The sequence below is a fragment of the Lagenorhynchus albirostris genome, chromosome 5, assembly GCF_949774975.1.
Source record: "Lagenorhynchus albirostris chromosome 5, mLagAlb1.1, whole genome shotgun sequence".
Taxonomy (NCBI): domain Eukaryota; kingdom Metazoa; phylum Chordata; class Mammalia; order Artiodactyla; family Delphinidae; genus Lagenorhynchus; species Lagenorhynchus albirostris.
Window position 1 is genome coordinate 50,927,063 of NC_083099.1, and position 16,380 is coordinate 50,943,442.

At 41.1% G+C, this 16,380-nt stretch overlaps 1 protein-coding gene across 4 annotated transcripts in view; it reads right to left on the reverse strand.

Annotated features, from left to right (window-relative positions):
* Nucleotides 1–3,865: 3,865 nt before the first annotated feature.
* Nucleotides 3,866–16,380, reverse strand: part of PLD1 (phospholipase D1) — a 203,876-nt gene continuing 191,361 nt past the window's right edge. For all 4 annotated transcript variants that reach the window (XM_060150004.1, XM_060150002.1, XM_060150001.1 and 1 more), the window contains 2 exons: nt 10,853–10,970; nt 3,866–9,242 (listed from right to left, as the gene is read on the reverse strand). In XM_060150004.1, coding sequence (XP_060005987.1) covers nt 9,018–9,242; nt 10,853–10,970 — 343 coding nt within the window. In that variant the 3' untranslated portion in view covers nt 3,866–9,017. The remainder of the gene's footprint in view (nt 9,243–10,852; nt 10,971–16,380) is intronic.

Consider the following 16,380-nt stretch of genomic DNA (forward strand, 5'->3'; position numbering starts at 1 on the left):
TCCAGGAAGATCCCACATGCCACAGAGAAATTAAGCCTGTGTGCCACAACTACTGAGCCTGCACTCTAGAGCCCGGGAGCCACAACTACTGAAGTCCATGTGCCACAACTACTGAAGCTCACACACCTAGAGCCCGTGCTCCACAACAAGAGAAGCCACCACAATGAGAAGCCCGCGCACTGCAACAAAGAGTGGCCCCCGCTCGCCGCAACTAGAGAAAGCCCACGCACAGCAACGAAGACACAATGCAGCCAAAAATAAATAAATAAATTTATATATATATATAAAAAAGGACATATGTTTTCTGCTTTGCTTTCTCTTGGATCACTCACTCTGGGAGAAGCCAGCTGCCATATTGTGAGACCACTCAAGCAGCCCTATGGTATGAGAATTTTCACCGCAGCATGTTTCTGGTAGTGGGAAGCTGGAGGTAGCCCAGGTGTTAGTTTGTGGGAAAGTGATGGGTGAAATGTGATGATTGCATAACAGTAAGCTCCATGATTAAATGCAAGAGGTTGGACCTGCATACATCAACATACGTAGGTATTAAAAATAGTGCTTCCCCAGAAATAATATTATTTATGCAAATAAAAATCCCTCAAACAACAATACACATTTCGCAAGAACACATTCAAGTAAAAACATATACAAAAATACATTAAAATGCAGATCATGGCAAGGAGGAGAAAATGAATGGAATGTGTAGATAAAAATAAATAACAAATGAATTAAACAAGAGAGGGAGTCTTAATGGGCCTTGGACTGAGGAATGTGATTTACTCAATCTTCTGAACTAGAAGTTGAGAACTAGAATTAAAGAAAAAAAACTACTGGAAAAAAATCCAGACTTTCAAAAGGAAGGGCATGTGAAAGAGTGATAGAAAAAGAGGAGGAGCATCCAGTGACACCTCGGACCAGTTTCAAAACAAAAAGACATCTGTGCTCCAGGGCTGGGTTGTTCTGGGCATAAAAGCAGGTAATTAACAGGGTGAGGGGAGGCTGATTTAAGCTGCCAATCAAGGCCAGTTTTGCCTTCTACCTTAGGGTCTTTGTGTCTTTATCCAGGGAATGCACTGTAAAGTAAAATTTCTTATGAATGAAGAACGGTTATGAAAAAGAGGCTCAGAAAATAATGTCTTTATTTTAAAAGACTTTTAAACAATACTGCTCCTGTTTTTTTTTTTTGTTTGTTTGTTTCTTATAAATCACCAAGTGTTTGTGTACTGAGTTATCTGGTGCAATTCTAAACCTACCTGTTGACCTACTGTCTAGAAAGTGAATAGCCAAATATCATGAGAAAAGCTATTTAACTTTAATTTTCTTATCCTTTAAATGAGATTTTGACCTGATGTTTAAAGGTTCCACTATCACAGCTTGAACTATATTTCATATTTTAAAAAAGTGGTTGAGACTTTATTAATACTAAAGAACACTTGAAAAATCCACTTCTTACCCCACCACTCTCACATAAAAACAGCTCTCCTTTGGGTTCTCATCCATGCTTTATAGATTGGCCTAATGAATCTCACGTGTCATGAGCAAAGGAAGATTTTCAAGTCACTTTTCACATAACCTGAACAATACGCTATGCACTGTGACAAGCCCAATATGAAGTATGAAGAAAGAAGATCCTCGTCTTCAAATTATATGCTTCTAAAGGGAACCCACCTGCACTGTTGGTGGGAATGTAAATGGATACAGCCACTATGGAGAACTGTATGGAGGTTCATAAAAAAACTACAAATAGAACTACCATATGACCCAGTATCCCACTACTGGGCATATACCCTGAGAAAACCATAATTCAAAAAGAGTCATGTACCACAATGTTCATTGCAGCACTATTTACAATAGCCAGGACATGGAAGCAGCCTAAGTGTCCATTGACAGATGAATGGATAAAGAAGATGTGGCATATATACACAATGGAATATTACTCAGTCATGAAAAGGAACAAAGTGAGTTATTTGTAGTGAGGTGGATGGACCTAGAGACTGTCATACAGAGTGAAGTAAGTCAAAAAGAGAAAAACAAATACCATATGCTATACATATATATGGAATTTTAAAAAGCAGTACTGATGAACCTAGTGGCAGGGCAGGAATAAAGACACAGACGTAGAGAACAGACTTGAGGGCATAGGGGGAAGGGGAAGCTGGGATGAAGTGAGAGAGTGGCATGGACATATATAAACTACCAAATGTAAAATAGCTAGCTAGTGGGAAGCAACTGCATAGCACAGGGAGATCAGCTTGGAGCTTTGTGACCACCTAGAAGGGTGGGATAGGGAGGGTGGGAGGGAGACGCAAGAGGGAGGGGATATGGGGATATATGTGTACGTATAGCTGATTCACTTTGTTGTACAGCAGAAACTAACACAACATTGTAAAGCATTTATACTCCAATAAAAATGTACAAAAAGCAAATTATATGCTTCTAGAATAAGAACTACTACATCACGAAAAGGAAAAATCACAGGCCCATTCTAGGGGGTGTTGTTGATGCCCCATCACACAGGCTGTCCACCCACCTCTGAGCTCAACTGTAGCTCCAGAGGGCAGTTCCCCAAGCTGCAGCTTTGCCCCTGATGGGCTTCCCTCTGTCTCTCCACCAGCTCTCTCGGACCCACAGCAGCTTGCTGAGTCCTTGTGTAGGGAAGTTCCAGAAGTGCCAGGGATTTGACTCCCCCAGGGCCAATATTTAACCAACAAGAAATGGAAATCTGTGGATAAAGATACTTTATTGTTGAAAAGAAGGGTGGCACACTGGGAGGAATTCAGCTGGATAGTTAAGGAGGGGTGGGTCCATAAAGAGCTTATAAAACCTTATGAGGACTTTGCCCTGAAAACAAAAGCTCTTAAAGGGATTTAAGCTAGAAGAGACATGATCAGATCTGCGCTTAAAAATTATCTCTAACTGTAGTGAATGGATTTGGGAGGGACCAGACCTGACAGTGAGACTAGTTGATCCAGATGAGGTGATGGTGAACAAGGTCAAGTAGGAAGTAGCATTAGGAGGAGAAATAAGTGACAGGACCCGGGAGACATTTAGTTGTGGAACTAGCAGACTCGGTGGCTGATTGGAAGTGGGGGAGGTGAGAGAAAGGGAGGAATGGAGGATGATGATTATTTCTCCAATTTGGATAACATTTGGTGGATAGTGGGGCTGTTCTCTAATAGGGGGAACAACAGAAGGAGCACTGGGGGAGCACTTGAGAGTGCTGGTGATGGCTGCCATTTTGGACAGGACGTACTGTTGACTTTGAGGTGCATGGTGGGAAAAGCAAGTAGAGATATCTATTGCTCAGACATCTAATGTGTCTGGAGCTTAGGAGAGAGACCTGGGCTGCAGGTGAGCACAGGGATGGCAGTGAAGCCATGGGAGGCGACGGATCACCTGAGCATTGAGTAGAATAAGAACAAGCCAGATCTTGAAGAAGTGAAATGGAGAGCCCACCAACGATTCTACAAACGTAAGCAGCCACCTGGAAGACAAAGAAAGCTTCAGAGATGCCTAGTTGAGATAAAGGCTCAGGGTGTCCTTGTTGAAAAAGCCAGTGGGGTACAAAAATAGGCAAAACTAATCTGTTTCAAGACCTGGGGAAAGTGATTGATTGCCTTTCAGGGAATAGGTAGTGACTGGTGGAGGAGGGGGCAAAAGGGGACTTCTGTCTCTTTCTCTCTCTGGGTGCCGCTGAGATGTGTGCATGAAGTTTGTGAGAAGACTGGGGGCAGCAGGGGATGCTGGGGCTCTGACATCTGCTCCAAAGGCACAGGTTACTGTCTTGAGCTCAGACCTACAGTGCGCTGGCTGTAAAAACCCCATGCGCAGAATGAGGAATCTCCTTTTCAAGTAGACGGACACGGCCAATTGCACACTTTTAATTGTTTAATTAATGAATATTTACATTAAAAAAAGCAGTTAAGGGACTTGGCATCAAAAGCATTGACTGTGAGGCAGAGAATGGATACACGTATCATTTCCAAGGCTTCCCAGAAGGAAAATCCAGGGAGACTGAGTTTCTTGAGTTCACAATTGTCCTTCTGAATACAAATCGTTAGGTCTATCTGTCCTCATTTAACACTTTAGTTACAAACATTATCAACCACGCTTCCATATGAGTGCTCAGCTGGGAGAAGATTGCTTTAGTTGACAAAAACTCTTTCAGAACAAATAAACATGTGATTTTTCATTCTTGAAAGGACTTGACCTTGTTAGAATAAATCTATTGTAGAATGCTGGGCTCTGGGATATGGAGAGTTGAAAATCTTGCTTATGGAAGAGATTAGAACTCACCCAAACCTGTTTGGTTGAGGCACCGTAATTGGATATTCTTTGCTCTCTCTAGAGGGAGGATCAGTAAACGTTTCTTAAGGATGGCAAGTATTCTCAGATTTGCAGCTCATTTGGTCATGAGGCATGTAAACAAATGGACATGGCTACATTCAAATAAAACTTTATTTACAAAAACAGGAGGCCCAGCCTTAGTTTGCCAAAGCCTGCCATAAGGGTGAGGCTAGGGCCTGAGCTCTGTCCAGAATATCTGAATATTCTGAATGGATGGATGTTCACCAGCAAGTATCTGGTTTTTGCATCAGAGACATGTGCTCCAACTGCAATACTTTGGTATGAATTTTTAGAATGGCTGAGGAGAATATCAGTACCTTTGACTCAGACAATTTTATGGGAAGAATCCAAGTGGAATATACATTAGGAGAGCATGATGTTACATTTCCTAATGCTGAGCAGAGCTAGTACAACATTCACTTAAGTGCATTTATCTAGAATAAAGCAAACAACTAGAGCTGCTAGGGAATAGAAAGAGTAATTAAGTCTGCCTTTTGGTTGGATTGCAATCCCAGTCTCTGATTTTAAAACTTAAAAGTTTAAAATGATTAGTGTGACAAATTTCCATTTATCTTACTTTGATTACTTTTTAAGTTAAAATTTAATACTGGTATAAAGGAAAAAAGAAAATAACCTATAATATATTAAGCCAAAGAATTTTTGTTTCCTTTAATGAATCCTTCCACTCTGCAGTCAAAGCCAATAATATATCACATGTGAATTAAATGCCACTAGGAATCATATTGTGGCATCTGCCTCCCCCTAAACATAATGCGAATCCATCGATTCTTCACCTGCAACTTTTGGATAGAGGGCGATGAATTCCTTTTCCAGTGAATTTCTAGATTCAAGAATTTCTCAAGGCCTATGCCTGGTAAAACCCATTTTAAACCTCCAAGTTGCCAGTAGTAATTGACTTCAGAGGATCTTCTAAGGAAATAAAATTGTATTCCTAAGCACACCGAAAATCCTTTAGCGTTTGGTCACTTTTCATACATGGGAGAATTGAGAGGGATGAGAAGACATGAAGGGCCCTCTTTAGCCCCTCTCCAGAGGGTGACCGGCATCTGAAAATCCTCCAGTGCCACATCAGATCAGAGACGCTAAAAAGAACCACCACCTCTGTTAAAAAATGATAATATTTTGTCAATCACTTAAAAGTGTGAGTTAAACTGAAGATTTATTTTAGATGCCTAATGTTGTTTTTTCCCAGAACTTTTTCTTGTCCTCTAAAATGGTTTCCATAATACGGAAGGGCTCTGGTTGGGGAAAGAGGTTGAAGGAATAAGGAATGGGGAGGGGCAGAAAGACGTGCAGGATCTCCATGATGTATATAAAATCTGTTCTGCCTGTCGTCTTATATCTGCAAAAAGACTTCCTGGCTTACTGCCTTCACCTGGAAGAATGTTAATTCACGATATGTTACAATTTCCCAAGTTATTACATAAGAGATTAACTGCTTCTGGTTTTGACTACCTAGAGACAAAATTTTCTTCCAAACATGCTATTAAAATATAACCAATGTTTTGTTTTACAATATGTCACTCAGTTATCTAATGACCAGCTCTCTGTGATGCATTACAGCTGAGAATGAAAGCCATCCCACTGAAGGGTGAGTCCCTGAGTGGACAGTTGCTCCAGAGCAAATGCCTGAACCCGACCTGCTGTGTTTAGTATCCTCCAACCACTAAGCTTGGCCAATCTGAATAGCTTTAAAAGGCCATGACCACTTTCTACCCTTCACTTCTTATAATCATAGAATTTTTCCTTCTAGAAAGCAAAAATTATTACAGAGATTATCAGAGTGTCAGGTACAGCACTTACAGGCATTTCAAAAGATTATAGTCAATTTAAAATGCTGAACAGATTCAAAATAGCTTTTCAAGACTGAATCTCTTGCATTTTAATGTTTATATCAGACATTGCGATGTTAAAGATAAATTATCTGAACTTCTATTAGGTAGTAATGGTGTCAGAGAATGATGGGTAATTAGGCCATATGGTATATCCTGTGTCCACGGCAATCCTGTGTCCCATGCAATTTTTGCAGAATGCTGCACTATGTAAACTGCTACTGCAAAGCAGGCAATTATGGCACTGTATTTTCCATAAAATCCACCCAAATAAATCTTGCAGCCCCTCTCTTTGCAGATGAGCATCTTGCCTTTAAGAGGATGCAGTAGAAAAGAAACTTGCTAACAGTTTCTTTAGCAACAGCAGGAAGATTTCTTGTCTGAGACTCCGTAAGTTTTTCATTTCATTAGCTGTCTCCTCCACCTCCTTTATTCATCCGACAAACACGTACTGAGCACCTCCTACGAGCCAGGCACCGTTTCAGGCTTGGGGGATACACTAAGAACAAAACACAGGAAAGTCCCTGCCCCATGGAGCTTACATTCTAGTAGGGGGAGACAGACAAGCACATAAATACATAATATCACAGGGTTCAAAATAGCTTAGAGACATCCTGTCTGAAATCTACTGCATCTCCTCCTTTTGGGGCTGTGATGAGTGAAAGGAGAGGCCAGTAATGGACCAACGATGTCACTGGTCCTAATGGGTAAACTTCAGTGAGTCCTTCAATTAACCTGGGTCTCAGTTTCCTCAGCTATAAAATGGGCAGAGGTTGGATTAAGTGACTTTTTTTTTTAAGAGAAAGGGCCCTTTCAAGAGCCAGTTTGTTGACTGTTCTACATTTTTTAAAAATTTAAAAAGAAAACATGAAAATTCCTTAGGTATTCCACATACACTCAACACTTTAAATGCCAATCTAAACTTCATAAATAGCAAATGTCTTATTTACAACTGCTATAGAATGAAGTCATTTTACTATCTTCAGCCACCATAAAAGCATATTCATTTCCATTGTTGGTTGCATAGTTCCACCTCATTTGTAAAACCCTCCTGGGTATCACACTGTCTCTCTCCTACTAACCTAGTTCACAGACTTTGTGCTCCTGTTTAACCTTTTCCACTGGACTATCAGTTCTAGGAAAATAGGGATTGGGTCCTTACTCCTTTGGATGAGAGTCTGTCCAGGTAATCCATAGAGGTGTAATCATTGCACCTACACCATGTTTTATGGCCTCAGGCCCGTTGGGAACCCACATTAGTTCTTTAGGTTGTAAGAATAGTTCTGCTTAATAAAATTAGAGCTATGGTGGGGGCCTCCCTGGTGGCACAGTGGTTGAGAGTCCGCCTGCCGATGCAGGGGACACAGGTTCGTGCCCCGGTCCGGGAAGATCCCACAGGCCGCAGAGCGGCTGGGCCCGTGAGCCATGGCCGCTGAGCCTGCGTGTCCGGAGCCTGTGCTCCGCAACGGGAGAGGCCACAACAGTGAGAGGCCCGCGTACCGCAAAAAAAAAAAAAAAAAAAAAAAAAAAAAAAAAATTTAGAGCTATGGGGTACCAAAGGGTATGTACACTAACATCCAAAAAGGAGAAATGGGTTTCCAGAACAATTCACAGACTAGGATAATGTGAATTAAAAAATAATCCTAACCTCTTTGGAACCCTGGTGGAATGTTAATGTATATTTAATAACGCAAGTGAAGTTGTATGCATTTTGCAAACAGTTTTTCTTAAAGAAGGTAACATAGCTGGCGAGCTGAATGTCAAATAAGGCTCATACTCATTAACTTGGCATGAGTTATGAAGCCCCTGATTCTCTTGAAAGACAAGCTGTATTCACTGGTTTGACTTTGAAATGTAGAAACTCAAATTTCAATCAATCCAGCAGCTAAGGATGACAGGAAATTTTACAGGCCTATAAGAAATCTTCTTTTCTTATCTGGATCAGATTCCCACCAAAACGTTGAAGATTGCTGAAGGCTGCATGCTGTGTCTTTGAGTTTTATCGGTTGCTGTGTAATCAAATATCCTACACGTTTTCAAATCTGATAGGGTGGGCCCTATCAAAAGGACACATCTTATCAATGCCTTTGGATGCAAAGTGAAATCTCTGCCTTAATAACCGAATTTAATTCCTTCCTGTTGATCTGTGGTGTCAACATACATGCTGTCAATGTTGTCAGAAGTGCCTAACATGGGCTGCTGTGTAGACTAAGGTCTGTCCTGTCCTTTCAGTCACTGGAAAGGAATAAGGACCACATCCTTGGTTGGGTGCACACGACTACTCCGGGGCCAGAAGGGCAGGGGCAGGAGCAACCCATGTAACCTTAAATAACCTTGAAGCAGCATCACAACATCTTCTAGCAATAGACAATACCTCAAACAGAGCCTGTATGGACTATGAGAGGAAGGCAGGTCCAGCAGACATCAATTGCATAAGTGAGGGTCAGAGAAAAATAAGGAGGTTCAGACAACTTTTGGCAAAGTAGATCACAGTGACAGGTAAATTCTCGTTAGCAAAGAAAATGCAGTTTGGTATACATCATGGAATTTTAGTATGTGTTTAAGCTGTTGGGTATATGCTACCTACGAATACAGTCCTTTTTTCACAGGGACAGGCAGGAGGAATTATAAAGCCTTGCTGATTTTCACTGTCCTTATATCAGTATGACTACAGCCCTTCCCAGCCAACCCAAAGGGTCCAAGTGTTGGATACAAGAGTGCACTGGGTCTGGCTATGGCTGTTAGGTCTCCAGAAAGTCACTGTGTGACATGTACTCTTCAGGGTGGAAGTCTTTGAGTTGCAAACAAGTATGACTCTTAAGTCCAAACCTCGGTAGGCACCATGGCTTCTTTAGTTCCAACAGAAGGCAGTAGGTTTTCTTCAGACAGGAAATAAAAGGGAAATTGTACCAAGAACCCACGGATCTTTTTCAGTTCTTCCTCAGCTCTAATGGGATCTTCCTTTGCTAAGATGGGCTTGCTTATAAAGTCTCTCAGCTGAATTAAATTGTGTACTTCATCATTGGGAAGGCACCGGAACACCTGATTAAATAGGAAACTGAGTGACAGGTTTAAAAGAAAGGATATCCCCTTTACTGAAAATACTCATTCCGACGGACAAAACCTTTGTTTTATGAAACACATATTAATTAGTTTTATGTTACAGCGCAGACCTGATTGAAGGGTTGCTTCTTTTATTTGCTACAAAGAGAGTGCTAGATTTGCTTCCATCAAAAAAAAAATCAACACAGATCCTATATCTGATCTACATAAATGACTGACCTCAGGATAAAGTCAAGCTAGGGGTAAGGAGTTTCATGGGTGATACCTTACTTTTTGGATAATAATCACCCCTGAATTTCACTGGAGGTTCTGGTCTAAAAGGAAAATTGTGTATTATATTTTCTCTAACTTTTTAATTTTGAAAAATGTTTTTATCTGTACCTGTACTTAAAGTTATCAATTGTGCATGTATATTGCTAACTGAAAATAAGTTTCACACATCATAACACTTCACACCTCAATATTTCAGCATGTATTTCTTAAGAATAAGGACACGAGCCTATATAACCACAGTACAATTCTCACACCTCAGAAAATCAATTCTATGTTATTTAAGATATGGTCCATTTTCAGATTTACCCGATTATTCCCAAAATGTCTTCTATAGCTGTTATTCCTCCCAATCCAGGATCCAAACTAGGCTGTGCCCTGCATTTTAAAAATTACATTTGAAAAGACTCCATGCACACAACCTATTTGATCATGGCCTTGAGGCCTCAGTATGAAATAAGGCTATGTAGATAGTTGTCATGTTTCATTAGAAATGATGAATTTTCTGTGCTGAGGCGACTCTGGAAGTCAGAAGAAGAATGCACTCTCACCCAGTTTATGATAGATGGTCAGTGGAACTCAGCTTGAATGTTTTCTATGATGGAATGCTGGCTACTTCATGATGTAACCTGTTTCAGTGTCAGGTGACTCAACTCTTGTACACTCTTTATCATCATCAATGGACGGAACTTACCAGAAGATGCATTTAGCCTCCCTAACAAACGAAGTTGGTTTTAAAACACCTTTCCAAAATTAGAGCTGTCCAAATGAGGAAGTTTCTCATTATTAATAAGCTTGATCATTAGGATGGACACCATTTACTATATGTACTATGTGCTAAATACATTTAATAGACTGTTCTTTATCCTCACGACCACCTAGTGAATGTTCCTCCCAATTTATAGGAGAGGAAAGAAAGGAAGGCTCAGAACATCAAATTACTACACTCATAGTTATATCACCAGCAACTGTGTGAGCTGGGCTGAACCCAAGTCTGACTCATTTTTTGATCCCATCTGCCTCTTTTCTCTTTGTCACTAGACATGTATAAAGGCTGGGTAACCACCTGCTAAGGATGCTTATGAAGGGATTCTGGAATCTGAGACCAGAATGCCACTAAAGTCTCTCCTAAACGATAATCCATGGCTCTTTTTGACTCTGTTTTTTTAACGTCTACCAAGAAGTATTTTATTACACCTTGGAGGTGTATTGGTTTTTTACACTCATTAAGAATATTCTGTGCCAATAATATGCAGAAATAATTATGTGCTTTTGTGACGTGATTCAATTAAAAAAGGAGCAGGATATGTGAACCTCACCTTATCATAAATTGTAGCATTTCGAGCTGCCGTTGAAACCCACACCTCCTTGAAGAATTTGTCACTCACTGGATCCTGAATGTCTTCACTAGGGCCAGAAAGATAGCCGAGGACAACCCTGAAATACAAGTGTCCTCCAAAATGAGTAAATGAAACAAAGCAGTTTGCTGCAGGCACTGTTTCTAATGGTACAGCAATTCAGACACTCAACCACAGAAGTCCTCTTTTTTTTAAGGAAATCAAAGGAAGCCATTAAGACTAAGTGTGTGTCTGTGTGTCTATATATAAAAAAGCCCAGTTGCAAAACAAAACAAAACAAAACAGAAAAGCCTAAGTTGTTATGATGTTTGAGACAGAGAAACACCTTCATTTTGCTCTAAGAGAGTTCTTGTAATTTGGCCTAAGAGGGCGAGAACCTTGGAAGATAGGATTAGTATTCAAAGCATGTGCCTTTCATCGTGCTGAGCCTTTCCAAAAACGATCTCAGTAAATCCTCAACAGCCTTATGAAGAAGCAGCTATTAAAAAAAAAAAAAAAGTAAAAGCATAGTAAAAACAAAAGAAGCAAGTATTATTATTTTCCTTTAATTGAAAAGGGGACAAAGGGGACATCCCTGGTGGCACAGTGGTTAAGACTCTGAGCTTCCAATGCAGGGGGCCCGGGTTCGATCCCTGGTCTGGGAACTAGATCCCATATGCATGCTGCAACTAAGAGTCCACATGCCACAACTAAGGAGCCCACGAGCTGCAACTAAGGAGCCCACCTGCTGCAACAAGACCCAGTGCAACCAAATAAATAAATAAATAAATAGATCAACAGGTTAAAAAAAAAAGAAAAGGGAACTAAGGCACAGAGAGGTCAAGTAACTCTTTCAAGGTCATACAGCTAGCAAACTGTATATCTGGGACTCCAACCAGGACCACCTGACTCCCAAACCTGTCCTCTTAACCAAGACTTGACCTTCCTTCCTCCCTCCCCACGCCTTCCTTCCTTCCTCCCTTCCTCCCTTCCTTCCTCCCTTCCTTCCTCCCTTCCTTCCTCCCTTCCTTCCTTCTTCCCTCCCTTGGGCCAAGAACTATGCTGAACTCTAGGGTACAGAAATGAATATGAAAGACACGGAGCCTCTCTGGGTGCAGTTATACTTGGTGGGTGAGATCAACAATGAATAAAGAATCACCCTCAAAAGGAATTAATTAAAATGTGGTAAATACCAGGTGTGCTTTAAGAGTGTGAGATGGGAGTAGTCGGGGAGGCTTTTCCCTCCCCTACCTGTTTGCCTAACCTTACCTACCATCTTTCAGGATTCAGTACAAGGTCGCCTCTATAAAAGTTTTTATGGCTCCCTTTCTCCCTTCTCCCATTTCTCCCCGTCAGTCCTGAGAGATCTGAACTTTCTTCCTTTGTCGCCCTCACTGTGCTTCATCTGTGCTTCGTTTTTATCAGAGCACCTGCAATACTTCATGCACTTTTTGCTTTTAATAGGCCCATCTCCCACTTCTAGCATGTAAATTCTTTAAGAGAACATGACCTGGCTATTCTCATATCCCCAGAGTACCTGGCATAAAAGAAGCCATACAGTAGATTGTTTGAATTGATCAAATATAAACAGAGGACTAGAAATAAGAAGAAATTCTCAAGCAAAGCAAGACAAGTTTTAGAGGTCATATGTGAAAATTATAAAAGCGCTGGTACCTACATAAAGCCTGAATGTTAAAAAGCACTTCCATCTTAATCCTGGGAGGTAGATGGTACAGGATTCCCATTTTGCAAACGGGAAACAAAAGGTTGGAGGCATTCTATTAATAGAGCTAGAATTGAAACTGAGTCCAAAGCTCTTTGCTCACATGCCTGGTAGGTTCAAGGAATACCAAAAAGGCTTGTGCTACATTGGAAATAAAAGTGGGAGACTTCCCTGGTGGCGCAGTGGTTAAGAATCCGCCTGCCAATGCAGGGGACACGGGTTCTATCCCTGGTCTGCAAAGATCCTACATGCCGCGGAACTAAGCCCGTGAGCCACAAGTACTGAGGCTGCTCTCTAGAGCCCGTGAGCCACAACTACTGAGCCCACGTGCCGCAACTACTGAAGCCCGCATGCCTAGAGCCCGCGCTCCGCAACAAGAGAAGCCACTGCAATGAGAAGCCTGTGCACCGCAACGGAGAGTAGCCCCCGCTCTTTGCAACTAGAGAAAGCCCGCGCGCAGAAGCCAAGACCCAACGCAGCCAAAAATAACTAAATTTATTTAAAGAAAGAAAGAAAGAAAAGTGGGGAAATGGGTCTCAGAAGGACTTTGGCTTTTACATTGCATGAAATTGGGACATACTGCTGACACTGGAGCAAGGAGTGACAGGATCTGACTTAAATATTAACAAACGGCTGCTGGATTGAGAATAGACCGTGCAGGGCAAGGATTGAAACAGAGAGGTCAGTCAGGAGTCACTGCAGCGATCTCGGTGGGAGATGACGGTGGCTCGGGTGGTGGAGAGGAAGGTGGAGAGATCAGATTTCACTGATCCAGTGGACACAGAGTGTGAGAAAAAGTGAGGCATCAGGATGACTAAAAGGGCTTTGCCTTGAGCAAACAGAAGACTGTAGTTGCCATTAGCTGAGATGGGGAATTCTGTGGGTAGAGCCAGTTAGTGGGAGAAGACCAGGAATTCAGTTTTGAACCTGTTGGGACATCTAGTAAATATACAAGTGGTGATGCTAAGTAGGCAGCTGGATAAAAGAATCTGGAGTTTGGGAGAGAAGGTCTGGCTGGAGATACACACTTGAGAACTGTCCACATATGTATACTCATAAAGCCATGTGACTTCAACTGACTTTACCAAAGTAGTGAGTGTAGAGAGAGAAGAGTGCACCTCAACAGTAGGGGAGAGAAGGAGCAGCCAGTGAGGCTGCAGAGAAGCCAGAGGATGGGTATCCTGGAGCCACACGGAGTCAAGTTCAGATGAGAATGGACCATTGGATTTAACAGGGTGGAGGTCATCATATTGTTACCCTCTTTGTATTTAAATGTGTAGATTTACATCATCGTTTTTAATGGTTGCAGAATTTCCCATTATGTGGAATTTTATTTAACCAGCTATTTTATTATGACCTTTTGGGTTGTTTCCAGTTTTCCATTATCATAAACAATGCTATAATGAACATAATTTATTCAGCATATATAACACTTTGTGAATTTCTATGATTATTTCACTAGGAGAAATTTAAGAATTAAAATCCTGGATCAAACAATTTGCAAAGGGCTTCCCTGGTGGGGCAGTGGTTGAGAGTCCGCCTGCCGATGCAGGGGACACGGGTTTGTGCCCCGGTCCGGGAAGATCCCACATGCCACGGAGCGGCTGGGCCCGTGAGCCATGGCCGCTGAGCCTGCGCGTCCGGAGCCTGTGCTGTGCAACGGGAGAGGCCACAGCAGTGAGAGGCCCGCGTACCGCAAAAAAAAAAAAACAAAACAATTTGCAAAATCTACTTCAAGAAAGGCTGTTCCAACACACATGCTATTAACCACGTGTGTTCTCCCCAGTCAACTCCAATATTATCAACTCCTGAAAAGGCTCAGCCAGGCTTATAGGGATAAAAGGGCATCACATTTTAGTTTTAGTCTTCACTTTTTCTACTATATAAAAATTCTCTAAAATAAATGGATCTGGCATCTGGGCTCGCTAGGATTCCTAGAGTTTTATAACCTCAAAATTCTATTTCCACTTCAAATAATGTCTCCCTCAGACTATATAGGAATAACTTTCAAAAAGGTTCTAAAGGATGATGTTTGCACCTAGATGCTACCGCTCCTTAAGAACCAAAGGAAAATATAACCATGCCAAATTTGAAGGACAGTGCAAATTATAACAATAAGTCAATTATAGTAATGCCTTTGATTTGGGTGGCGTCTAACCAACTGAAAACAGAGCTGAAAGAATATTTCTCTGACTTTGCTTTTAAATGAGAACAGAAGGTGAGGCAATGTGTCTATCAAGTTATCACTTAAGAGTCTGTGTAGAGAAAAAAGTATTTAAATAAGTCTATAACAGACAATGTTCAGTAATAAATTATTTTCCCTGTCAGGTTTTTTTTTTTTTTTTTTTTTTTTTTTGCGGTACGCGGGCCTCTCACTGTTGTGGCCTCTCCCGTTGCGGAGCACAGGCTCTGGACGCGCAGGCTCAACAGCCATGGCTCACGGGCCCAGCGGCTCCGCGGCATGTGGGATCTTCACGGACCAGGGCACGAACCCATGTCCCCTGCATCGGCAGGCGGACTCTCAACCACTGCGCCACCAGGGAAGCCCCCCGTCAGCTTTTTAATTATAAAAATTTAACAGTAAAAATAATATGAAGTACTCTGGATGTTCTTTAGAGGAGTAAGGTTTCAGAGAAAACAAATTTCATTTTATGTTGACGTGAATAATGTCAATTATTTAATGTTTAATTGTTTATGCATCAGTGGGACAGTAGGAAAATTGCAGAAAATTGTTTCTGTTCTTTCCATTCCTCATGTCTATCACTGTAAATGATTCTGAGCTCTACTTGTGTGGATAATGGTTTCTGTTGAGTGATGGTTACATCTGTAAAATTTGGATAATTTTCTAGGACTTAATGAACTGTTTGGCATGCAGTTGTGACATTTAGTGCAGTACCCTGATGGTTGATTCTATTTAGAATTGATTTCACATCGAAATGTGCCTCTCTATTTCTATTCAAAAATACCCCAGATGGAAAAATGGATTGAAGTTGCATTTTTTTAAGGGAGAAAATGGCTCTGCTCTAGGTCACATTTATCTTTGAGAATATTTCCTAATAAAAAGAGCTAAAATTAACACAAGGTTTTCATGGTGCTTTTTAATGTATTATCTGTGTCTGCCATTGTGGCAAAGTGAAAATGCTCGTTCAAGAACTGCCTCTTCAAGACAGTTTGAAAGTTGCCAGGAAAAATAAAGCATCTAGGAATAAACTTAGCATGAAATGCATAGGATCAGCATAAAACCAAAAGAACAGCAACAAAAAACTTCAATGGTCACTGAAGAACAACTTCTGCTTCCAATAATGAAAACCCTAGAGCTTTACTGAAGAACAAAAAAATGTGAATAAATTGAAGTCCATACCTTGTTCCTCAATAGGATGGCTCAATAGTATAAAGACATCAACTCTTTTTTATATTAATCTATAAATATACTGTAGTCCTGATCAAAAAACTAGTGAGAGAACTTGAAAAAACAATTTTAAAGTTCGTGTGGAAGAATGATTAAGAGTAGCCAAGATTATTCCGGAAAAGAATACTAATTTGGGGAAGTGGTATGGTAGGAAGTAGTATTAAAGTGCACACCTACGATAATTAAACTGGTATCATAATGGCATGCAAGGCAACAGACTTTCAATAGGAAGTAGCAGAGAGTACAGATAGGTCAGGATATGTGGCAATTCGGTGCACCATCAAGAGGCACTGCAGGTTAGAGAGGCAATGAGTACTGCAGTCATGCAGTTCTGGATCAGTTGGTTTGCCTGGGAAAAAGAGTTAGAGTCCCTACCTC